General features: G+C 41.3%; 2 protein-coding genes across 3 annotated transcripts; one reads left to right on the top strand and one right to left on the bottom strand.

The window, feature by feature from the left end:
• Positions 1-977: 977 nt before the first annotated feature.
• Positions 978-13,501, top strand: IRAK1BP1 (interleukin 1 receptor associated kinase 1 binding protein 1). Of its 2 annotated transcripts, XM_082048082.1 has the most exons (4): positions 984-1,412; positions 7,997-8,062; positions 12,030-12,160; positions 13,178-13,501. In XM_082048082.1, the coding sequence occupies exons 1-4, from the start codon at positions 1,134-1,136 to the stop codon at positions 13,446-13,448; spliced, it is 747 nt and encodes a 248-aa protein (XP_081904208.1). In that variant the 5' UTR covers positions 984-1,133; the 3' UTR covers positions 13,449-13,501. The 2 variants fall into 2 exon arrangements, with proteins under 2 accessions (XP_081904209.1, XP_081904208.1); XM_082048083.1 differs by lacking the exon at positions 7,997-8,062 and having other exon boundaries at positions 978-1,412.
• A 506-nt stretch (positions 13,502-14,007) lies between these two features.
• On the bottom strand, positions 14,008-24,887 carry LOC309437546 (uncharacterized protein). Its single transcript, XM_082048084.1, has 7 exons — positions 24,832-24,887; positions 22,405-22,572; positions 21,079-21,168; positions 19,096-19,166; positions 18,152-18,315; positions 16,173-16,283; positions 14,008-14,224 (listed from the first exon to the last, which is right to left on the bottom strand). The coding sequence occupies exons 2-7, from the start codon at positions 22,530-22,532 to the stop codon at positions 14,129-14,131; spliced, it is 660 nt and encodes a 219-aa protein (XP_081904210.1). The 5' UTR covers positions 22,533-22,572; positions 24,832-24,887; the 3' UTR covers positions 14,008-14,128.
• Between the last annotated feature and the right edge of the window lie 1,675 nt (positions 24,888-26,562).

The following is a 26,562-nucleotide window of genomic DNA, read 5'->3' as shown; positions in this document are numbered from 1 at the left end:
TCTGGGCTCCCCAGTGCAGGAGAGATGTGGACAGACTGAAAAGAGTCCAACAAAGGCCACAAAGAAGATGAAGGGATAGGAGCATCTCTCCTACAAGGAATGGCTGGAAGAGCTGCGACTGGGAAAGGCTCAGAGTGGTCTCATCAATGTATATAAATACCTGATGGGAGGGAAGTCAAGGGAGACAGGCTCTTCTCAGTGGTGCCCAGTGACACAACAGGATGCAATAGACACAGATTGAAACACATGAAACTCTATGTGAACATAACAAACCACTTTCTTTTTACTGTGGGTGTGGTCACACAGTGGTGTGGGTTGCCCAGAGAGGTTCTAGAGTCTCCATACTTTGAAATATTCAGAACAAAACAGGCATGGTCCTGGGCAACCTGCTGTGGCTGATCCTGCTTGCTCAGGGGGCTGCATCCCCTCTCAAGAGGCCTCCTCCCACCTCAAGCATCCTGTGATTCTGAGAAGCCAAACTGCACCCCTCTGCCTTTCCTAAGGAGAGGCCAGCACTAGCAGGACTTGCCCAGCAGACATCAGCAAAGCCAATGTGTGAGCTGCAAGACTCCTCCACAGAGAACCAGCAGCATTGGCACTAAAGGGGCTTTTAGTCACCCCTGCCTAGGCCCTGCCACCAGTGCAGGATGTGCTGTGGCACAACAAAACCCAGCCTGCCCTCCACAGACAAGGACTCTAGCCCTTTCTCCAGTGCCCATCCTCACACTCTCTCAGGTTGCTACACATCTCAGCATGCTGGAAAAATATTATAATAGGTCAAAAATGGCGTAGAGGGGACAGGTTTTCCTCAGAGGGTGCGCACCCTCCCCTGCCCTGCCACAGCCTTCCCGCCGCCTGCGGCCCAGCCGCCCGCCACAACCGCCTTCCGCAGCGGCCGGAGGCGCTGCCTCGGTAACTGTCATGGCGGACCTCCCTTGAGGGGGACGAGGAACTTCCGCCTCGGTACCTGTCATGGCGGGAAAGCCCCTGCGTCTCGCGTCGGCGTGACGGCTGCGCCACAGCCAGGCGAGGGCGATAGGGGGCGGAAGGAATGGTGTCACGTGGGCGCCTCCCAGGGTGCAGCGGGCGCTGGCGTTGGTTGCCATGGTGCCGTGAGGGCCCTCCCCGCCGCCATGGCGCTGTCCGCGCCGTCCCCCGCCCGCGTCTTCGCCGAGCTCACCCCAGCCCGGGCCCTGACCCCGGCCCCAGTCCCGGCAGGGCGCGGCGGTCCCCCAGGGCCGCCCCGGCGGGAGGTGCATGTAAGCGGCAGCGCGGAGCTGAGCGCCAGCCCGGACCGGGCGCGGGTGTCGCTGCGACTGAGCAGCCGGAAGGACGCGGCCGGGGCGGCGCGGAGCAGCGTGGCCCGACGGCTGGAGTACATCGCCCAGAGCGCCCGCCAGCGCGGCGTCCCGGTGAGAGCCGTCACCCGGCCTCCGCCTCCTGCAGCGCCGGGGCGGAACGCGCGTTCCTCGGCGGCGCTGGGCTCCCAAGGGCCCCTCAGCCGCGGGGTTCAACCGGCACCTCCCGGGGCCTCCCCGACCCCGCTCGGCAGCCGGCGCGTTAAAGCGCCTTCCAGCCGGCGGCGAGAGTAGCGGCGGCTGGACGGGGACAGCCCCCAAGGGCAAGGCGGCCGCTGGGGGCCCCGGCCCAGCCGGCGGGCAGCGGAGCGGGAGCGGCGTCTGCAGCTCTCGGGAAGGCGCCGGCCGCCGGGGCGCCGCTATGACAGCCTGTGTGTCTTCGGGAGGTGCAGCTTTGCCAGCCACAGCAGAAAAGGTGTAATGGCTCTGCTCGGCCTCTCCGCCGGGTCGTTTGTTTTGTATGTGGAAACCATCCTGTTTTGACTGTTGCATCTGTTCGTGTAATGCAGCAGACTCGTGTGCGTGTGGAGGAAACTGATAAAGGGGGGCACAGCAATGTAATGTAACCTATTCATGTGTGCAGGTGTCAGTATAACTATGTGATTACCGTAGCTTAGCGACAAACACCTACAGAGCTTTTTCCTTTATTTTTCTCGTTCCAATTCAGTAAAGAGGTATGAGAAAACGTCAGACGTGATCCAGATAGCTGAAGTGACGGAAGCCCCTTGTAGACTCAGAAGGTTCCTTTACCTGAATAAGTGTTCTGGCCTCAGGAAGTCATTTTATGACAAGAAATCATAGTCTTGCTTTTAAAGCTTTGTCTGCACTGTAAACGCTCTGTATGGGTGATATTTGTCCTTGGCAATGGTGGTACTGTTGTTTTTGGATCTTAGAAAACAGTTTTGGACAGTGTTCCACACCTAGGACTGTTTTTAAAACAGAACAAAGCCAATCTTTGATGGAATAAGTGGTTGCTTTTGAAAGCTGCTTACTATTGAAGTTCCCCAGGAAATTTGTGCCTTTTTAGCATATTCACAAATGAGCAGGGGAAAAGAGAAATGACAGAGTTTGCTATCAACACCAAATTATTCAATTTGGAATTTAAAAAGAAAGAATTGCAGAAGGTTTTCATGATGCTGCATGATGTTACAATAGAATTCAGTATTTGTAAATGCAAATTAAGAGAGTAAGTTACTCGGCCTAAATAGCGATGTGCTTACAGTGAAACAGTATGCTCACATCTCCAATGCTGGATGTGTTTGAAATGCTGACTCCAGCTTCCCCCCCGCCCCCCCCGAAAATAAGATTTACTGTTTCCTTTTAAAACTCAGTGATGCTGTCTCTAGTAGCCAAATAAAGCATTTGTTCAGGAATAAAGGCGGCAATAAGAAAAGACTCCTTAACCCTGATTTAGGAAAAGCTTGTATTGCAGCCATGGGACTAGATGGCAAGGAGTCATGGAGGCTGCTATGGGCTAGATCCATGATCCTGCTCCCAGTGTTTTTCCCAAACGCGTGTCTGGGTGTGTGTCTGTCGTGGGGAGCACAACTCTATTGCCATCAGAATGACTTGTTCAGTCAGAAACAGTGCATTTTTGTGTGGGCTTACGGGCTGGATGCCTTCAGTTTCTATTAATTGAGTTAACAGGAGTTTAAAGTTTGGTGGATTTCAGGAGGAACGGCGTCGTGGATTCATTTTTGTTGGTAGAGAAGACGATAAGCTTTGTACTCACCACTGTGGTGGGCTATCAGATCATGGGATATTTTCTTCTTGGCTGCAAATAAATAACTCTTTGTAGTGTGGATAGATTAGAAAAGAGAGTTGCACATATTTACCCTACAGTGAATCCAAATAACTGACTTCCAGTTTTGACATGAGCCTGAGCGAATCAGGGTAACACAGAGCACTCGCACATGGAGGATGGCACACAAAAAGGGAGTAGGCACAATGTTAAATAAGTGAGCGTGCTTTAGAGGGGCTGTGTGTGCTGCTGCAGGCTAGAAAAAAAAATTGCAAAATGAAGTATTACCAACAAACAAATTCTTATATTTGTGTATATGCAGTCAGATTCAGAAATGTAATGGGAGCAAGTGAGCACTGGTGGAGAGTGGACCATTTTTACATGAGAGCATTCAGTGTCTTCTTATAATAATTTCACAGTAATTGTTTGCTGTTTCAGAGATGCCATGTGCTGGGGAATGGAAATGTTAGTACTTTCTGCTTACTCGAAGGACTGTAAAATGCTACTTAACTTGTGAGTTTCTCAGTGTTAGCAAAGCGTTAGCTCTAGGGAACTCTGAGAAAAACAACATGAAGTTTGTTGGTTTGGTTTGGGCTTTTTTCAGAGCAGTTCCCCAAGGTATAATTTTTAGTACTTTGTTCCATCCAATTTTAAATCACTCCTCTGCTGGAGCTTTTATTTGCCTTGTAGCTTTTCTACTAACAACTCTCACTGCTGGCAATTTGTTCTTAACTGCACTTGCTAACATCACTTGTAGCTAATGCCGTTCTGGACCACTGTAAAATTAATATCTCTTCATAATCTCCATATGGTTCTAGTTGTTGCAAGCTTATCTAGGGCCTTCTTATAAATCAGCTGGCTATTCCATGTGTTTATTTTTAATTAATCCATAGAACAATTTCCTTAACCCTTGTCGCTGCTGCCGTAGGAAGTCTGTGAGATCAGAAGTGCATAACCTTTGCAGCAGCAGGAGCTTGCATTAGCAGCTTGTCAGGATGCCTGGGGGCAGCACCTAATTTCCATATATATTTACACAGGTTTTTGATCAGAAATAGATGCACATCGTAGCATTTATTTATAGAGTGCTGTAAGTATATGCAGCACTTCAGAGCACAGAATCTGCTTTGAAGGCTGCAGGGAAAGTAAAATCAGTTGGGAAACCAATCTCTTATTCAGCCCAGCTGCTCAAAAGTAATGTTTTTTTTCTCCTTCTGCAGAAGCAAACTGATTTATATTTACCACCTATGATTTATTTGGGTAGTGGTGTAGAGATGACACTTGTTTTCTTTAACCACTCTCTCTAACAATTGGCATTGGCCATCTTGTTTAAAAATAACAGTGATAATTTTTATTGTACCAGTCTGAGTGTTATTTAACAAAACAAACAACCCAGCTCACAAACTATATCCAGTGGACTCTGACTTAAGAGTTTGTCTGTACTGGGATATATCCTTGGATATATGTCCGATACCCTCCATATTTTCAATCTGTTATTTAGGAGTCACAGTTATGGATACACATCCTTCCAGTCAGTGTGAAAAAAAAACAAAAAAAAACCCAAAACAAACAAACAAATACACAAACCACCAGCTTAGAAGTTTTGCTCAGTCAGGTACAAAATCTTCAAATTTCCTTATATCCTTGAATAAGAAATGTAGAAACATTCATAAGGCATCACCTTTTTTTAGACTTTTAGAATACTGCATATTTTAAGAAGTATCTCCAAAGTATCCAAGTATCCTTACATTTGCTGAGTACAAGTCTGATTTTTACCTTTCTTAAAGTAACTGTTATATATACCTCTGTTATTTTTTGAATGGACATAAAGCAGCAGACACTTCTTCACTGCAGATGTTTAGGTTGTTGTTCTGTCTGTCTAATGCCAAACAGAACAGACAGAGCGAGGGGACAAGAGGCTGGAGCACAGGTACCCGATGCCCAGCTGGAGTACTCCCTGACCGTAGGTGCTTATTGTCCTTAACTCTCTGGGGACACTAGGGCGATCGGACTACTAGGAGATACAAGCACACACCAAGACTCTCACTACCAATTTCTTTAGTATTAAGAACAAAAATGCTATGCTTAGGTGGAAGAAGCTAACTTTTGATTGTTTAAATATTTTTCATAACGTAAAGTTATATTAGATATACCAATGCAAATGTACAAGTAAATTTTAAAAGACGTTTCCAGGTGCCTCCAGCGTAGCTTACCACATACCATCGTAGCTTACCACAATGGTGCATTAGCATACATTTCCAAACTATAAACATTTTCCCATACTGAGACTGGTCTTGTGTTTCATAAAACGGTCTCATGGGTTTGTTAAAGCAGTAACCAGGAGCAGAACATGTAACTTTGGCGGCAGGTAAGCTTTTCTCCTACTGTATTGTTATATAGCTGTCTCCTTGGAGTGTGCTTTTGCTGATTATCTCTTTAGTTTTTTCCCTGTTCTCTTCTGGGAGAAGGAACAGTCATTCCTATAGACAGTGATGGTGTCATGAGGGTGGTCCTGTGAAGAAGAAATTGTTCAGAAGTAGCCAATAGGTAGGAGGAAGAGAGTGTGTAGGATTTTTTTTCCTGTTGAAAAGAAAGAAAATATAAGGGAAAGCACAATTCTAGACCTGCTCCTTCTGTTTACAGCACCTGCAACAGTGATGGTTTATGTCACTGCTGGCTCAAAAAATGGGCTATATAGGCAGAATGCAAGTGCAATTATGTTAAGAATTGTTCAATAGCTTCTGGGGTAATTGAGTTATCACATAACAATTATATTAATTTGATTTTTCTTCTGTGATTCTTGGCCCACAGATTTAGAAAATGGAGAAAGTTATTCTTGACGTCCAGAATACCTGACACATCACAGGTGTAGCTTTCCCTAAGTCACAGTGAAAACACTTTTTCCTGTGGATATTGCAATCAAATGGATAGTTCCTCAGCCAAAATATGAGCAGAAGACATAAGCAGCAGGAAAAAAGCCTTTTGCTTTTTGATGTAGTCCAGGTCCTGATTCCAATTTAAAATTCTATCATCACCTACCTGTCTTTTTCCATATCTTTGTCCAAACACACTCTCAAACAGGAACAACGTATCTAACAGAAGATGTATCACAGGAGGCCACCTTGTTATGACTTGAGCAATTATTTCATCCATTTATCTTCAGTAACACATACAGCTACTGTTAAATCTAGTGGGATAAAAATAAGCTCTGAGGGAAATTTTATAATAGATGGCACAAAATGATCTTTCACGCAGATTGCACTGATCTTGCAGTAGTGCCTGGAGCCACAGGATGGCACTGTCCTTAAATACACAGGAACCTTGCAGAGGGCAAAACCAAATTAGAAGACTTTAATCCGTTCAGCAGGAAGTAGAACTTTTTTAAAAAGGCTTAAGGAGCAGGACCAAGGAAAAACAACTGCACTTTTTCTGTGTTTACCCTGAAGTTTTATATAGTTATTTCCGTAAAGCATGAGTTGTTGAAGAAAGTTTTTCCTTGTGGTTATTTCTACAAGATCTGTAAATGTTCTAGAAAAAAATCTTCCTTGTCAATTGTAATTGGATTGCATCATAGACAGTAAGATTTGCTCCATTTTGTAAATTAAATGAGTGGTTGGTGCTGGACTGACGTGAGCACTCTTTATCAAACCAGAGCCAGCCACACTGCCAAAGTGCCTCAAACCTGTGACTGCAAAAGGGCAAATACATTTTTTAGGGACTAACCAGTCCTGGTCCTTGCCCTTACTAGAAGAGATTATGCAAAATAGGACCATTGTGCGTTTCAATGAGCACTGGAAATCAATCATAACATTGAAATTTCAGAATTTGTTTCTTGGAGGCTGCTGTGCAATGATAATTATGGATCTGATTTTCTTTATGATATTTTTAAAAGGAAAATGCTTCTTATGATTAATATCATTTATATAAACTTATGCCTATATACTACTTGGCAAACTTGAAGAATTTAACCTCTGTAGAAAATATTCTGACACAAAGCATGTTTTGATATGTGTCAACACTGAAAGCAAATATTATTTTGTTATGCAAATAAATTTAATAAGTAAAACTTTTCCAGTAATTGGAAGGCTTAGTATCTGCTTTGTTATGGTTTCTGGGTATTAACTGCAAAGTTGTATATACAATTAAATTGCACACAGTGCTTTTTGTTGTGTTGTAGTAATTTTACAATAAATTGTTCATCCAAAGTATTCACTTATGAGGGAGGCGGGTGAAAGAAATGTGATTGATAGACCACTAGCAAGCTGATCAAATATTTGGATGTAAGTGGAGTTATTTTGTATCTTAGTTAGATCAGTGTCTTATTTACAAGTATTACAGGATTTGCTAGTGCTCAGTGCAGCCATTATGTTGAATAATGTAGCTGCTGTTAATGCACAAGTGTCAGTGGTGGCATTAGCCTCTTTTCAGGGTTGCGATTCTGCCGGCATAAGATTCTGCTCAGTCATTGTTCAGATCACCTTGCTACAAGCTGCTACTGTTAAAATATCTTAAAATAAGGGCCTGAAAAGCACTGTTCACATACTAACTTTCTGAAAAACGTTAAAGCTTCCAGTTTTTGAACCAGGTGAATTTACAGTTACACACTGATACATACAGCTTCTAGCTAGCAGTCACTTTTAAGATGTAATTGTTCTCTTCAAGTGAATAGCAGCAAAATTACATTCTAGAGCTACTGTATAATTTACCTTAAGGTCAAGCAGTCTTTAACATCCAGCTAGTTTTTAATGCAAGAGATTTGCATGGAAAATTCCAAATTTCTGTTTCTAAGTCATAAGTAATAAGCCAAACAGTTCAACTTTTACAGGACACAATGTATATACATTTCCAACGGATGCTTAATTTCTGTCTTTTAAGATTATATTCTTGTACTTTGTTTTAGGAAGAAAATATGACTGTAACAGAGGATTTTAGTAGAGTAGAAAATATTTACCAAATGGAAGCAGAGGTACGTATTCAACCTAACCAAAAATTATAATTAACAAAAAAGAATAAGAAATTTAGCAAAGACCAATGACACTTTGCAGACTGTCTTTCCCCTTCCTGAGGAGCAGATGTTCTGTACAGTAACGGCAGCATTGTCTAAGTAAACTACTGCAAGACTGCAGTTTAAAGCAGAGTTCAGTTGGAGTCTTCTGTTGTGTGCAGGACTTGTTTCTGTAATATAGAAATAATTGTTTTCTTCCCAGATGACTGTGTGCTTTTTAAATACTATACAGTGCTACAGAAGGGAATATCTGGTTCTGAGGCTCAAAGGTTGTCGCTCCGTGGCAGTGTCAGCAACCCCCCGATTCTGCACTCTCCTTCACCCCCAGCCCTTCCTGCCCTCTGCTTCTTGCAAGGAGATGTACTTGGGTGATCGGGTGACAGGTCAGCTCAGAAAGCTGCTGCAGTTAATAGCTTTTACTTTTTTCAGATTAGCTTCTATATTTTTCCATTATTTTAGCTCCTGAACTGAAGGCAATGCAAGGCAGAGGACAAGAGTGGATGGGGAACAACAGTGGTGTGGCAGCCCTAATCTAGATCTGCTTAAGCCACAGTTGAACAGCACCTGGACTTTGGTTTATTCTGCACGACTTTGCCATCAGCTTGCTGCAAGTAAAGCAAAACTAATTGTTTCCTAGGTAATTGACTTGGAATTCTGTAGGTAAAACGTGCTGTGTGAAAGCTAAATATCACAGGAATAATCCCGTTTACTTCAGAAGCAGCTCAGGGGAGTATATTTTCGTATGTTCATGCCACAGTAAGAAATAAATGCTGTGCTGCAAACATTCACTGAGGGAAATTACGTGTTTTCAGTCAATGGATCTTTTTAGAGCATCAAACTTCAATCACTACCCAGCGAATTTACAGATTCTTATTAAGTAAACCTGGAAGCCTGTAATGAAATGGTAGCTGTTTTATAGAGCTGTTGTTTACAATCCTCTAAAACAGAGTTCAGTCTCTTTAGTTTGCTTTAAGGCATATTCTCATCTAAATTACAGCAATAAATACAGAAATAATAGAGAATTTGGAAAACAAAATTTGGATTTTAAAGTGAGTCTTTAGATGCTTAAATGGTATGCATTAGTGTCATGTTCTGAATTACTTTAACTTCACAAAGCAGACACCAACTATCATGGGTGCTTAAATCACCATGTTTTTAGATAAGCTATACTTAAAAATTAATAAAACTATATTGAATTATTATTTAGGCTACAGACAAGCTTAAGCTTACAAATTCAGTCTTAAGTGGTAACCTAACCAGCCATCTCCTTTCTGCTATTAAGTTTTACACAGCAAAGATTTTATGTGGAAAGCAAATTACATGGATTTAGTGTTCATTTGTAGGCAGCTTGGACCAGCTGTAATTGCTGTTCAGAAGCTGTATGGCTGCCTAAGACCGGGATGTTAGCACTTGAAAAATCCAGCCATAGTACTGCTGTTTTGGCTGCCTTGTACACTTAAGTAGCAGTATGGTAGGGTTTTTAGAAGATTGAAGAAATACCCAGACAAATAGCTATTTTAAAGTATAATTAAGCATTCAAGATATGCTTTCAACTGTAAGGAGATAAATTTGAATTCATGCTATAACAAAGGAAAATATGCAGAAGAATGAAATTGCGTAAGTCACAAAGCTCTACAGTATCTTAATCACAATAGTTCATTTATTGCATGACGATCTCATGGGATGAAGATTATGTCGGTTTTGTGCATTTCTTAATATACTTGCCTCCTTACAAACCATACCTTCTTGTCCTTTACAGCCTTACCCAAACCTTAGGATGTCCATAATGGTTCTGCATACCCTCTTATTACTTTTTCACCCTTTTAAAACTTAATCATAATCTTACTGAAAAAAAAAAAAAAAAAAAGAAACACTGCTTTGCATTTTAATAATAGAATCTTAGAATGGTTTGGATTGGCAGGGACCTTTAAAGAACATCGAGTCCAACCCCCATGCTCAGTTATCTTCTGCGAACATAAGTGGAATTTATTTCATCTGGCTCTAAATGAAGAGCATGATTTTTAGGGGGGAAAAACAACAAAATGCACGCTATTGCTCAGTTACTTTCTGCTTGTGAGGGTACCTGACTATGTGCTTATTTTTTAACAATAATCTTCCTGCGTGCCTAGAACTGCCCCAACCTGAGCAGCTTAAGACCCACAGTTCTTCTATTTCATCATTCTTTTGTTTCATCTCCTTGACAGAACTAATCTTGTAAACACTGATAGCATTATGACAGTCCTCAGAGTGAGACTTTCAACTTCCCACAAAATACAACAACGACAGTTTTCTGGCAAAACAGCACAAGATGATAGATGTATGCTTTTTGTCTATGGCAAGAACTCCCACAGAAGAAAGAAATCTAGGTTTAGTCTCATCTTCAGACTTTTTTCAAATTGGTGTTGCACCTTCCAGAAAGTGAGCCAGCCCCCAAGGTACAGATAAAGGGCATGCAGCTGAGATGAAAATGCAAAACTGGTGCAGTTTTGCACAACAGGAGTGACCTTTTGTCCATGTAGAAGGTGGAATTGCCCCACTGCTCCATTTTGGTCAGTTTTTAAGGCCCTAAGCCCAGCTTTGGCTCACTTGTGTGAAAAGCTACAGAGCCAGTGCAAGGATTCAAGCCAGGATGAGGTACATGTACTGCATTGAGAGGCTACCAAGGTTAACAAGACGTGTGCATTAATTACTTTGTGATAGTTGTCAATATCCATTTTTTACCTTACCCTGTATGAAGCAGCCCACTCCTCTCTCACTGAGAAATTCACCTTCTTTGAATTATCTCATTTTCGTTGAGGTAAAGCTGTGGTATGCATACAAGAAGTGCAGCTGCTGTGCCATAGCTTGGATTTCTGTACCATATACCTTCCCTGGGATAGATTGCTGCATGAACTGCACCAGTCACAGGAGTGACTGGATGTCACAGGGGTTGGCAGTGGAATTTTCTTTTCCACCGTGTTTTTCTTCCCCTCCTGTTGAAGCTGTATCACTGTGCAAAGGGAAAGGGTCAGGGATCAGAGAGAAGGTGAGCCTGACTTGGTGGTGAGAGCACTGTACTGGGAAGTGAGATGAGGGTTTAGCACTTCTAAAAAAGTGTTTGGGACCCAGGATTTCTGATTCCTGAATGCTGTAGTAGCTCAGCATCATTTCATTCCTGGCATCTGTGCTTTGCCGCAGAAAAAGGCCAGCTCCTGCCTGGAAAGTGGCTGCCTGGCTGGCACTTCCCCATGTGGAAGGCTCTGGATCCGGGGCTGATGGTGATGTCTGCTTTGTAGCACTTGGGAAAGCACCTGAATCCCTGATGCAACAATATTTAATGCTTCTTATTGTCAATGCCACACACAGCTAGATATTTAAATTGTTTTTAATCCAAGTCTGAGGTGCCCAGTTCTTTGTAGATATTGGAGTCTGTTCAACCAACACAGGGTTTTGAGCCTACTGAAAGCTAGACTGGGCTAGGCCTAGTTTAATCTCACAGTTCAGGATTCTTCAACCTAATGCTTGGAATTAAAATGTAATTTTCCTTCCTGCACAATGTTTTCCACATCATTTTGCTTGGGCTTCTGCATAATTAACGTCTAGTGATCTAAAAAGGGAAGAACCAGGATGCATCATCGTGTGTCCCAAAGAGCACGTTCATTCTTCACATTGTCTGCATACCAAGAATGCTGTACTTCCTCACAAAAGAGTATTTCTTAATCCTCAGTTTTAAACCGTTTTATGAGCTTCTTTCTGTTGCAAACCTAATGGTAGTCTCTGGGGCTATATTAAAATGTTCCAAGTAAAAAAATGTTGGAGTTACATACAGGACTAATACATTTAGTTAGTTTGTACATATCTGGCTTTATACTGATTTAAATACAAGTGTTGAATCATATCAGAAAAATTTAAAAAAAATTATTTGTATGATGTCTGTGTTCACTCCCAGGTCTGTATTATATTCAGTGATTTTGGAAAAATGCAGAATGTTTGCAATCTACTCATTGAAAAGCTAGGAACCTCTGTTACCATCAGTCCACCTCATTTCTACCATACACCAGAAGCTGTAGACACCCTTCGGTAAGTTCTCTCTCACGCCACGAATTTTACAGCCTCAGGTAACAGTTAATATGAATACATAATTTATACTGTTTGCAATGGGAGCAAATAGTTTCCTTCATACCTATTAAAATTTATGTTCAGATGTTTCAGTATTTGTTTTTAAATATGACTTATAAATTAGTACTCTTCAGCCTAGAGGATACAGCTTGTTCTTTCTACAGTGTCCCGATGCAGAATGTAATAAAAAAATATTTTCCCACTAATTTCCATTGGAAGTATAATCTGTTGTGAATATTAGGTCAACAAAATTTGACTTTGGTTACATCAGCACGTAAATTTAATTTGTATTTATTCATGAAGGTGCAAGTGTGTTACCAGATGTTGATAATTCTAAGCAACTTTGCCAATTCCCATTACTCTTAGCTGCTGACGTGATCTGAAAAGAACCACATACGGTGCTTGCTCAGCATTGAAATATGCTACTTTGAAGCTCATGGTCTTAATATTTTTGACATTAACTATTCAAAGTCCTGTTTCTCCCACTGACATTGGGGGGGCAGAGGGAAGTTTATTCTTGGTTGGTGTTTTCCCTCTTTTAAATAAAATAATTATGCCTCGTCCAAGCAGCAAGATAATGGTTCTGGTAATGGTTCTGGAGATGTCAGAAGTGTATTTCAAAGGTATCTACCAGGCAGGAGCCTGGACATCAGGCCAGTGAGGTTAAATAGGTGCTAGTGCGCCTTACAGCTGGGCCACCCAAGTGCCTGGGGCAAGGCTTGAACTCGTGCTCTGCACCACACACCATGGACATCTGCAGTGTTAAAAGGCCTGATGGTAGTTGGTGAAGATGCTGACATTTCCTCCGCACACCCCCTCCTCAAAACTCCTAAATAATCACCCAGAACCCAGGGGAAGGTGATGTGCGTTACATCTGTGTAGTTACAAAAGCTGAGGCATTAAAAATAAATGCTTGGCAGGAGTACTTGTAGAGCAGTTGGCCCTGCTTGTTATTGTGCTGGTTTTTCTACCTCTCAGCCGTCAAGTATGTGTTGCTGCTGTTGGAAACACGCGGAGGAAAGCTCAAGAAGTCTGTCGACTGTTTGGCCAGTCATTGGGAAAACCCTTATTAATAAGAGAAGAAGAAACAAAAGAATGGGGAGGCCACATTGACAGTCATCTGTCAAACGTCCCAGATTCACTGACTCTGCAGGAAAGAATCCAGAATGCTACTGCTTATGCTTCTTGTAGAGTGTTTGCTGTGTTTGAGATAAAAGGAAAAGAAAACAGAAGAAACAAGCTTCTCTAGAAAATCTCTAAATCCTACACATTTTCTTAATAAAATTTTTTACACTTTCTTAATTTTTTTGTTATTGTATTTTACTTAATTCTTATGGTAGAAAGTAAAGAGAGGACATTAAGAATGCAGGTTGTGCATTGAGACAGCATAGATGGCTTCTTAACATCTATTCAGGTGCAAAAATGTAGATTAACTTTTCCTTTGCTTGTATCATTTGAAAGAAGCCCAGTGCACAATTTTGTAAAGAGCGTAGTCAAAATATTGCAAGATTGACTTACTACAGCTGCCCCCAGAAATATTTCAGTTCCTGTTGGCCTTTATTTAGCTCTACCTCCTAAAATTAAGGTTATGATTAATTCTGAAAGTATAGTTCTTAACTGTTCAGTTTCCTCCTCTGCCCCCCGTAAAATGGCAAGATGTGCAAAACGCTTGGTACTCCCAGCTGAAGCCTGGCTATATTTAAAGCTTTTCTCCCAAATTTGGAAGAAAATTAATACCTCTCACAAGTCACAGTAAATTGAACATGCAGTGTGTTTGCTTCTAAAGAAATTGATTGTTCAACAGAAAACATGCTTAGGAATGTTTTATTTTGGCATAGGAAACAATATACATGAGATTTGCCCTGTTTTATAAGTTTAAAAAGGAAACGTTATCTGGATGTGTGTTACATATACAAACACTTAAGTACTTCAGTCATGAGGATAGATTTTTTTCAACCATGGCTGCATAATGTATTTTGATCCATCATATCCACTGAAATAGGCTTTCATATCAGGGTGATGTACCTAAGAAAATAATATTTTGAATTGATTAAGCAACAGAATTAACAGTAAATACAATCTGATGATACTTAAAAGAACCATTAAATTTACTACAGTTAACTACTTCTAGTGGGATTTTTCCATGTACCTTGACCTCATTTATGTTGTTGGAACAGTGGCCTTCTCAAACTGTCCAAGTTCTCTATAAGTGTTGAACACATTTCATGAGATACGTGCTAGATCTACACCAGCATTGGTGTTTTAAACTCAGCACTATTCCTTATTGAAGTAGTTGTCACTCAACTCTAGCTGGTAATTCGTTATTTATTTCAGCTGGATCAGTTTTCTAATCCAATTACGCAGCAGGAACAGTAAAGAAGCGGTTGGGGAGACAGTGAACACACACCAAGGAGAAGAAGGCCTTAGATACCACAGTGTCCAACTTGAAGATGCAAGATCCCTGCAGGGCAATCCAAGTTACCTACCTTGTCGTGATGCAGAAAGCATACAGTGAGCGGGTTATAACTGTCAACTGGGAAAGAGTTAGGACAAGTCTAAGCATTTTCTCATCAGTCTCAACTCTTTGGGAAATTATGCTGCCTACTAGGCTGTAGGAAATGCTGAGTGAGGGCAAACCACAGACCTTTTGAACTTGAGGTACAGGCATCACTCACCATTTGTAATTAATCATCTCAACTAGACAACTTTCAAATATCTGTTTTTGTGAGCTTATTACCATCAGTTCCCCTAATAATCTGTGGGGAGAATCAGCCTATCATAGAGGTGAATAAAGCGATCTGATATCCTCTAGACCAGTTTACACAAGGTAGATGTTTAAAGTGAGGTATCTGTTTCTCCCCATGCACTATAAAGGTAACTGAAGGTAGCCAGCTGACTGACATAATAAAGGTGCATTTTTTAGACACATAAGTTAGAGTGACCAGAACCCAGTTTTAAATACTTAGGACACTTATCTGGGATAGCATAGCTCCTGCTCCTGAGTTCAGGTATGTTAGCTCATTTTCTATTACAAGCAGCAGCTAAAACAAAAGTGAGGACTGGAGCTAAGGCTTCTGCCAAAGAAAAGAGGTAATGGTGTCACACTGTTCAGCCCCATGAACTGAGGGAGGTCCTTTACGTGCAGCGGCACAGTTTCAAGAGAGATCACAGAGACTCTTCAGGCCAGCCTAACTTAAACAATTCCTTTGGGGTTTCTTCTGAAAGGCAAAAGGTGCCAATTTGAATCTCCTCTGTTTGACTAATCCAAGCATCTCCTGTTAGATGAATCATTCTGCTACTTGCTGTTATTTTAAATACAGGTATTGCCACTATCCACAATTTAAAAGAAGGCACCCACAATAGCACTGGATCCCTTACAAAAAGACATTTTTATGTGGCATGCATGCCTGAAGGCTGCTTTCTGGGTCAGAGTCCCTGACAAGTTTAAGAATCAGGTGCATCTTGCATAAGCTAGAAATCAAAAGTTACCAAACTGTGATACACCAAACAGATTTTTTGGCTCCCAGAGGGTTTTGCAGTTAAAAAGGGAGACATTATTCAGTCTGGGCAGCAGATGAGCAGGAGCTGTTTGAAATGCAGATTTTTCAGAGTGGAATTGAGAAACCAATATACTTTGCCAAATCCAGTAGAATGAAATTAAATGTCTCTTCCAACTTTGATAGGTCAGTGAAATCCTAAAACAAAAGTCCATGTCTGCAACAGCCTGTACATAACACAAGTTGCTAAAACACTTAGAGAACTAGGCAGGTGGATACTTGGAAGCTGGCAGTACATGGGTCATTTATCATCTTCCAAAAACATACTTGAAAGTACAGCAGTAATTTATCTACTTTCTCTATTGGTTTTCACTAACTTTGCAAAAATATACGTTATCTATTAAGCCAAAGGTCACCCAAGTTTTAAATGTACAGGATAACAAACAAGTTGCAACTGAATAAAAGATAAATACTACCTCTAATCCCATAATAATGGTTATCTCTTCCTCAGGAATATAAGCTGTAGATTTGCCAAATCCATTTGCTTTGTTAATTAGAATTCGATAGTGAGGAGTATCTTTTAGATCCTGTAAAAATAGAAGGAAAATAAATAGCTTCAAGGGGAGATGACGACCGAAGATTACATTATATAATCAGTTAACTCTCACTAGGCTTACAGAACCTAAACCTACTCAATATATACATACAGCAAGTTCATTTTTACGATCTTACCTATGTCAGTTTGGAAAATTAAATACAAAGCAATCAAAACTGTAATATGTGAAGTTATTGGCATATCTGAAAAATTTTTTAAGTAAAAATTTTAATTAACCTTTTATCCCATAGATCTGGCAAGAAACTAGGTTCCATAACAATTTGTTAGTCACCCTTATTCCTTCAGTAGCAGCAACAGAGAACAGCAGAGAGAAAGAAACAAATCCAGAACATAATATCAGTCATCTCTGACAATCCCGGTCCTGATCCTGGACAGAGCTAAGGCAACTTCTATGTATATATAAAAGTCTTCCAGCCAAGAAAGGGAAAGTGTGGCTTACTATTATTTTTACAGTGCCTATGAAAACAAATCACAGGCCAGGGTCCCACCATGCTTACTACTATCCATGAACATTCCTGCCCAAGGTAAGCCACAGTCTAAACACAAAAATGTGATGGATTAATACAGATAGATAACTGGAGGTTATGAAGCAGTTTGTATCGATCAACGTGACAGGCAGTGGCCTCTGCTCAACAATGTAAAGAACTGCAAGTCAGGGAAAGGCAAATCAAAGCTGGGCTGAAAGCCTGGCTCATGTTCCAACAGAATTTGCAAGGACCAAGCTTAGCAGTTGCCTCGTAAAGGTCAGAAGGCATTTTGCATAGCTGGTGCATGTAACGTGAAAAGGCAAAGGCAAGTTAAAAAAACCCCAAAGCCACACAGTTAAACCACTTGTTATCACTGCTGAAGTTAATAACATAAAGATGAACACAAGGTCACTGGGAGAACAGAACAACATAAGGTGCATAAAAAGAATCAGAACGCCTGATGGGAAATTCATGAGTGTTCAGTTGGTGACAACAATACTGAGAGGAGAAAATGAGAGAAGAAAAGAAAGCAAGGATGCAGGTGTTCTAGAAGTCAAAGATGAGTGGCAGGTGGATAAAATTACAGCGGGGAAGGAACAAAACACACAAAACAGGACTGAATATCTGCTCCCAGCTGAACATGAATTCTCTGCTACAGGCAGAGTGTCTCATTTTTCTCATTTTCAGTTAACTAAATGATTAGTGCCTTCCTGCCACTGAAGCAGCAGGTCAGCAGTCACCCCACAGCATGTGCAGCACTGCATTACCAGACCAGCACTGTCAATAAAGATTTAGCATCTGATTCTCAAATACAACAAGGACTTAGGCTAAAGAATTTCAAAAGCTTCAAGAACTCTTAACAAAAATATGCTGCTAAATAGATTTACGTTGCAAGTATCCAGATCCCCAAAAACATTGCTTTCTAACTGAAATTGATTAAACACAAAGGATTACTTGCATTTCTTAGGTGCAATGAAGATGTTACTAACTATACCTACACTGGATGTTCAGATGTAAGATTTAACAGCCTGTCAACTTCAGTAATACACCAAGAGAAATCCATTCAAACATTATAGGTTGACGCTGCTACTTTAAATACAACACTGTGTATTAAATGTGAGTGATTTTAATTTGAGATGTGTCCAGTACAACCCTGACCAGCGAAGCTTAATGCATCAGTGGTGCAAAAGCAAAGCTCTACTGGGACAACAGTGCAGAAGAGGCAGAGGTATCGCTCAGCTGCACAGGTGCTATGGGACTATAAATATTTTCCATTAGGTCAGCAGGAAGTCTGTCTGTAAGAGTGTTTCTGAAGCTTTTTCTAGCCGGAGTCATTCTATGTATGTATTAATAGAGTTTAATATATTCAAACCTGTTTCGCTGGAGGATAGTTGTGTTGTAGCCATTCTTCTGGAGCTTTAGCTTTTACATCCCATCCAACAATGACTCCTGAGTAGCCAAATCTTTTGTGAACAATTACCTGTCCCACACTGAACTGAATATATTCAGGCTTTGGACTGTGAACATGAGTTGATTCTAGTTTAACAAAGAAAGAGACTTAGCAAGGGTAAGTGTTTGATCAAGTATATTAAACATTTAAACAGACATTCTCCTGACTTCCACCAAAAGTGACAGATTAACAGGCAAAGTAAACAAGGGCACGGGTACTTTGGTCCCTATTCCCCACTCCACGCCCCTCAAATTTTTACTATGATATTTGACAAAGCAACACCCACCAAGGAATGTATTTTTTCTATTTGTATGCCTTTGATATAACATAGGGGTCTTAACAGAAGTTTGGAAAGGATAAACACATGTATGTGTTGACAATTACTTAAGCCTTACATAGAATATTTTACAGTGCTCAAGTGATTTTGCCGTTAGTTTTTTTCCAGTTTAGATCACAGAATTCTACAATTCAGTCTGACTCTGCGGAATTTCTTTCCAGGAGCAGACTGATCAACTGTTTCTTTTTCTTTTTATGAAGCCGATCTGAATCAGTTCATCTCAGTCAAGTGAAAGCTATACCACTGCTTCTTACATCAATACAAAACTGGCACACTCATATCTATTCAATAAAATAGATACATACATATATATACCAATATATCATATTGGTACTGTTACACAACACAGGGTGAAAAGATATTGGATTTTAGATTTCTGTTTTGCTTACTGAACATTATCAATAATGTTCAGAGAGGCAGGAAAAAAAATATACTACCATTCACAAAGCAAGTACAGAAATCCCCATAGAAGATCTTAGAGAAGACAATATCACCAAAAAATCCAAAAGGATTACAAAGATTCCAATACCTGCAAAATAAGAATGGGTTTCTGCTTCATTGTCACCCATTTTAGTTTTCTTTTCTCCATGGTACCAATTCCTAAAATGTAAAATGAATAATCCAACATTCAAACAAGTTATTTAGAAACTGAGTTTTGGCATAGTCATCCTTCTGATTGTTACTATCTTAAGCATTTGTCTGAATAGAGATATACTGCAAAGCCTTTGATACAGAGTTCCTCACGATTTGAAGCCCAAATTGAATGAGAGTTTTACATTAAAACTGCTTTTAAGGAATACACAAGATAAAGGAATTTGTTCCAACAGGAGAAAAGAATATCAATCTAATTTATTTGGATATGTAACTCCACAGGTGCATTATAATTTTTATATCAGAGGAAACCCATTTATTTTCTATAGGTGAGCAAATATTATTCTGAACTCGTACAGAGTGATTCTTCAGTATCTTTTGTAAATTCTGTTGTGAATTCTTTAAAGATTGGCTAACATTGGTATGGACAAGGTGTCTGGCAATGAGTCCCAGCTTAAGGCTACAGTAAATGTAACTTCTCCTTCTGGACTAGGCTGAATTTCATGTGAATTTAAACGGGAGGGGCTAGGGGAGGGACATCGTATAAAGGGGAAATGGTTTTAATTGCCATTGTGAAAAAGACAAAGCATACAGAAACAATGACAAATTTGATATGTAGGGGGGAGCTTTCAAATATTCCTTCTGCTGGAAATGTAACAGGAGTAGGCTGTGAACAAATGTATTTGGGTTAACATTTGCCATTCATACCAGTCAGCAACCTGTTGGTGCCAAAGAACTACAGGTTGTCCTAGTCTCCTTCCTCTTTTATGGTGTTCACCACCTTCCCTCTTTCAGTCTTACACCCTTCACCCCGCCTGGAAGAAAGTAAGAGCAGGTTCCACAACTGTGCAAACAATACTGTTTTTATAAACTCTTGGTTTAGCTCAAATCTGTAAGAAAATTTAAGGTTGACAAATACCTTTTAACAGGAACAGGAATGGGCAAATATCCTGATTTGTCAGATTGCACTATAGAAAACAGCAGCTAATATAGTAGGTTTGGAAGGTCTTAAATGTCAACATGTTTTTAGGATAACCAGTTCTTTATAAGATGACACAAGCAGTTCCAAAGGATCATTTCGTCTTTGAAGGCTTTGTCTTTAGATACACCTAGAGCTTTCCACAAAGTTGCAAATCAATTGATGGTGAACTTAAGAAACGCATAATTTCTGTTTCCATCCATATACTATTCCCCCAGGCTTTCCTGGGGGCAAAACTAAGTCTGAATCTTCCACAGTTCAGAGAACTTGACATCCTTGATTATTGTTCATGGATCAGTAATAAAGGATCTTTGAAGGTCCAGACAAGGTAAAATCTTTGGATCATTTCTACTGTGCAATAATTAAAACTCACAAGCAAGCCTTTTAACCTCCCCAAACATGTGCAAGCAACAGTCTTCTTAAATTAAAATGGCGTATATATAAATGGATATGATCTGACTTTTTGTAGAACAGTTCACTGCCACATGTCCAGTAATCAAGTTTCCCCTTCTTCCTAAACCCACAGATTTCCCATCTGCATTTTTGAATTCAATTTCAAATTTTCTTGAACTACCATATGCAGCGTAAGTTGTCCATCCCATGTTGTAGGATCTGATCCTACAATCATGTAGCTGCTTACAATCATTAATATTGTTAGTTCTCCGGACTTCATGGCCACATAAATTTAAAGTAGAGGATAACATGGATAGAATCACTGCCATGATTTTTATTCAGTTTTACATGGAGTTCAGATTGCATGTTTGTGTAGACTATAGGCAAAAGGTTTTCCTAAAACTGGTAGAAAGTCCCAAATCAATGTCAACACGGAAATAAGAGACATCTCCCCTTTGTTATTTATTTCACCCCTACAGCATAACTTCCTGTTTAAAAAGGCCACATCTGAAATGTATTCTTACGTGTAGACAGTATGTAACATCCTACCTTGTCTTTGACAGCCACAGTTTTAAACGATCTGTCCACGCATCCAGACTCAAGTGAGATTTTGTAAAGCTGCTCCAAGAGGCAATTATCCTTTAGTAGTAAAAATAATCATCACGTCATTTTAGAAGCCTTCTATAATATTTGTATATATTTTTGTTTAATATGTAAACTTTGCTTCTGTAGCAAATAGGAAAAAAAGTCAGTCATCAGGAACAATTTCTCCTCAAAATTAATATCTAAACTGCAAATTAATATATGTTCAATAGTCACTTGTACCAGTAAACCCTATGTAAATTTTGGAAAATGACATTTTTCATGACAAGGTTACTTGCTTTCTGTACTCAGACCACAGGAATTGCTAAATTGCATCAGATTCTGCAGTTTCAGCTTGAGAATAGCAAGCATGAGACATTTCAAAAATGGGGCACATAATCTGTTAAAAAATAGCTTAAATGTTTTTGCATAAATCTAAAGGGTTAGTAGTTGACTCATGCCATGAAATCTGAAAATTATTTAAATCTGGGTCTTTATGCACAAAGCTAGACTTAGTTATTTTTTTTTTTCATCAGGCCAATCTATTTCTCTCATTATTTACTATATTTGAGTTCTACAGATGAATCACACAACCAAAGCACTACACAGGCTGCCCTGTTAAAAACAAGTCATATAAGTCTCTCTTTACATTGTTCACCTTCAATATACCAACATTTGCCAGTGACTAATGCTATCAGATATTGGACCTGATAAACTATTCTCCGCTTTACATTTGGAGATAGATGCGTGCGACGCTGTCAATACATAGTTTCTTAGTTCATATATTAACACAAAATGGCACTACTTAACTCTATCATTATGCATGCCTGACGTAATTTACTATGCATTAATTTTTGTTGGTTAAGACTCTGTACTGAATCATACTACGCAAGAAAATCTGTTTTAACAGTAAGTGTCAAAAGGTCACGGAAAGTTAGAAATAGTCTTACTAATCAAACACTTCATTTCCCGCTTTTTAAAGGCACATAACCCATAGTAACATATATTGTAATGTCCAAAAGCAGAATGAGATTAAGGCATAGTCATGCACTCACACAGATTATACACAGATTTTTTACGTGAAGGAAACAGGTTGTTATTCACATTTTGAAGGACATCTTTAAATGACTAAATATACTCATATTAAGCCACAAAAATGCCTGAGGTATGATTTGAATGTTGTTTTCATGTAGTGTGTTCCACCCACACTCCAACTTTCCAGGACAAAGTGTCACTGGGGATGAGAAAGAGAGCTCTTTTATAAATAAATACAGTAGGGAAGGTGAGACTTACAACCTTTCTGTTATTTGGATGCGTTGAGCAGAGTCTGTCCCGTACCACTGGGATATGAAATATTGTGCAGGAAGTGCAGACAGGAGCATGCAGATCTGCAGAGCTGCAGCTGCATTGATGTGAGGCATTCCCCAACAGGAGGTTTCTCCAAAGATACTTCCCTGCTCTCTACTCTGAAAAGAGGAAGGAAGAAAATAAAAAAAGAAACAAAAAATGTAGCAGCCAGCTCTGCTAGCTGTGTAGTACTTAAAAGTTTCCTTCAGATTGTTTTGCTGGTTCACAAGGTAACATACAATCTGTACACACACATTTCAGTTGCATCCAGAGCACATCTAAATTAGGTCAAGCTGAAATAAATTGGAGGCTACTTATAAAAAATAATAGAAAACTAAAGTAGACTGCTTCACAAGACAAAGAAAATTAAAACCTAGTTAAGAGTTATACAGACATCTCTACCATCTGGAAATACATAAATAAATAAACACAGGAACCGGGAAGTTGCGTGGTTGTCCAACTTGCAATAAAAGGCTGTTCTCCATGAACAAAATTCATTGCACTGCTTTATCATCTAATTAAGTGTATTAAACATCTGACACATCTGATTAATGGCCTCAAGAAAAAATCTATTTAGATTGCAGGTATTATTGCACATTTGACAGAACCGAGGGATTTTCCTTTCAGATCACTGGCATGCATAGTATCATACCAAGATGATAACGTGTGCTACAGTCTCATCACTAGACTAGGAAAGGATGTGACATCTCTATTCATTACACAGGCACCTGCCACAGCTTACCAATACCTTACAATATTTCCGACTCTTCAAATTAAGATACCTTCAGATGAGGAGAACATTTATTCTCTTTTTAAATCAGTGAGGATTTTTCAAATCAGGACTAGAATGTGATGAAATCTGAGCTTTTTATCTTTTACACAAGCGTTCTCAGAGTGCACAGGTTCACTACAACCTCCAAAGAGTCACCTCCATCCACTCTCCATTCTGTCTCTTTAGTCTCCAGTAGTGGCTTGTCACAGCCACTACTCCCTAGCAGAGTGCTCCGCTGGCAAGCACAGTATTGTTTCAGTCGTATCTGAATTGCTTCTAGTTCCTGCTGTCTAATTTCTGTCATTTACATAGTAATTTGGGTTAGTGTAATACATCCAGTACACATGTACATGGGAAGTTAGATTTATGAAAACTGCCTAGCAAAGATAGTCGAGATCACAAAATAATGCTGAAGGAGGTCCAAAGAATATTGTAAGACCCATGAAAACGTGTGTGTGTGTGATAAACAATTACCAGAAATGGCATTTTTCACTTCTGCATTACACAGAATCACAGAATATTAGGGATTGGAAGGGACCTCGAAAGATCATCTAGTCCAATCCCCCTGCTGGAGCAGGAACACCTAGATGAGGTTACACAGGAATGTGTCCAGGTGGATTTTGAATGTCTCCAGTAAAGGAGACTCCACAACCCCCCGGGCAGCCTGTTCCAGTGTCTGTTACCCTCACCGTGAAGAAGTTTCTTCTCAAATTTAAGTGGAACCTCCTGTGTTCCAGTTTGTAGCCATTGCCACTTGTCCTATCATTGGTTGTCACCAGGAAGAGCCTGGCTCCATCCTCCTGACACTAGCCCTTTACAATTTTTTAAACATGAATGAGGTCATCCCTCAGTCTCCTCCAAGCTAAAGAGCCCCAGCTCCCTCAGCCTTTCCTCATAAGGGAGATGCTCCACTCCCTTGATCATCTTTGTTGCCCTGCGCTGGACTCTCTCCAGCAGTTCCCTGTCCTTCTGGAACTGAGGGGCCCAGAACTGGACACAATACATTACCTGATTTAGAGCCAACAGCAGAGAAAAAAATCTCCTAATTTCAGACACTATCAGTAGTTGTACACCTAAATTACTTCCTTACTCATGTACATCTTGAGGCGAGAGGAAGAGTCACGTAATCAGTTCAACAAAAGTGCCACCCGCACGGGCTGAGCTGGAGAGCCGGACAGGCCCTGGCAGCGCTCACACCGCGCAGCTCCTGCCGCTGCGGGTCCTCCTCCTGCTTCTAAAAGCAGCTTTTTGAGCAGCTGGGTCCACCAGAGGGGACGGAGAGATGGCCTGGGCCAAAGCTGGAACCCCACGGAATCACAATACTCTTGCGTGTGTTCTGAAGCACCTGGAGACCCGTGGGATGGAGCTGTGCCCGCAGCCCCGCGCTCGGGCTGGCCGCAGCCCCTGTGCCGGTAGTTCTGCCCCAGTCCCGGGGCTCAGCCGTACGAAGCCGACAGGCGGGCAGGTGAGGCGGGCTCTGAGGGACAAGCCCCGCAGCCCTCGCCCCAGCGGCTGCCGGGAGCCGGGGTCGGCAGGTGTCGGTGCCATCCCGCAACCCTCCCTCCCCTCCCGGCCCACCCCCGGCGCAGACAGCCCCTCACCCGGCGGTGGCTTCACCCGGCGGTCCCGCTCTTCGGATCTCCGGGCGGCAGCAGGTGCCGGGCCCGCCCCGCCCCGCCGCGGCCGCCCAGGGGCTGAGCTCCCAGGTTGGGGCGGGGCGCGGCGCGAGCTGCCGGCGGCGCGTGGCGGCAGGTAGCGCCGTGAGGAGCGGGCGGACATCTTGTGAGGCCTGGAGTGAACCCGGAGCGGTGAACTCTCTGCCCGACGCCCGGGTGAAGGAGACCTTATAGCAGCCTTCCAGTACAAGGGCATGCGGTAATGGTGGGTGTCACAAGGATGGAGCCAGGCTCTTCTTGGTGACAACCAATGATAGGACAATGGGTAACGGGTACAAAGTGGAACACAGGAGGTTCCACTTAAATTTGAGAAGAAACTTCTTCTCAGTGAGGGTAACAGAACACTGGAACAGGCTGCCCGGGGCGTTGTGGAGTCTCGTTTTCTGGAGACATTCAAAACCCACCTGGACACATTCCTGTGTAACCTCATCTAGGTGTTCCTGCTCCGGCAGTGGGATTGGACTGGATGATCTTTTGAGGTCCCTTCCAACCCCTAACATTCTGTGATAATAAGAGAAGTGGTAATGGCTTTAAACTGAAAAGAAGGTATATAAGGAAGAAATTCTTTGCCATGAGAGTGATGAGACACTGGAAGAGGTTGCTCAGAGAAGCTGTGGGTGCCCCATCCCTGGCGGTGTTCAGGGCCAGGCTGGCTGGGACTTTGCGTAACCTGGTTGGGTGGAAGGTGTCCCTGGCCATGGGCTTTAAGATCCCTTCCAACCCAAACCATTCTGTGATTCTCCCAGACTGGCAGTCACCTTCCCCTTGCAGGAAGGGGTTCTCAGATTGGATCAGATCAGGGTTTTCCTATTCTCAGAATGCAACAAAACAAAGACCTGAGGGTTTGCACTATCCCCATCTGTGAAGAACTTTAATGTTCTGTGCAGCTGAATTTCACACAAGTTTAACCAGATATATTTGCATATGACAGCACATACTAGCACTAGGCATTTTGTAGTAACTTAAATGGACTCTTCTCTACCCCCCAAAATGGAGACACACAAAACACGCACCCCCTGCAAGGAGAGGAAGGCATCAGTGGTCAGAGCTGCTGCTGGCATGAGCAGACTCAAACTGAGCTCTCATTCTTTAACAGAACACCACAAAGGCAGGGCTGAAAAGTCCCTAAAAGTGAGGGCAGCTTCAGTGTCAGGGGCACAAGAAACAGCTATAAAAATGATTGTGCCTCATCGCCCCCTACCGCCATTTAGGCTCCTAGAGTCCTGGACTTGGATAGGACCAGCTGCAACACCACTGTACTGTGGTCTCTTTAAGGAAGTAAAACTCCTTAAAGGACTTTAATTCCTAAAGATTTTGATTTATTAGAATACTAGAAGGAAAAAAGAAAATCAGAAACATTTTCCTGAGGTGTAAAGGGAACGTTTGGAACATTTGGAACATTTCCAAAGCCAGAGAAATATTACAACTTGATAAAGTTGCAGGTAAGAAAAAAACCCTTCCCATAAGACAATTTCAGATGATCTGCCTTTCTTAAGACAAAGCTCATATAAGTTTTCTAATAATTTTCCTAAATAATTTAAACTCTCATTTCCTGTATAACTTTATCTATCAGAAGAGTTTAGTATTAACACACATTTTAGAACCTCAAACCTTTTGCAACCACCACACAGAATAAAGCTTTGAGTGCTAGATTTT

Source organism: Streptopelia decaocto (genome assembly GCF_964273445.1).
Source record: "Streptopelia decaocto genome assembly, chromosome: 3".
Taxonomy (NCBI): Eukaryota; Metazoa; Chordata; class Aves; order Columbiformes; family Columbidae; genus Streptopelia; species Streptopelia decaocto.
This window is presented reverse-complemented; position numbering and strand designations above follow the sequence as displayed.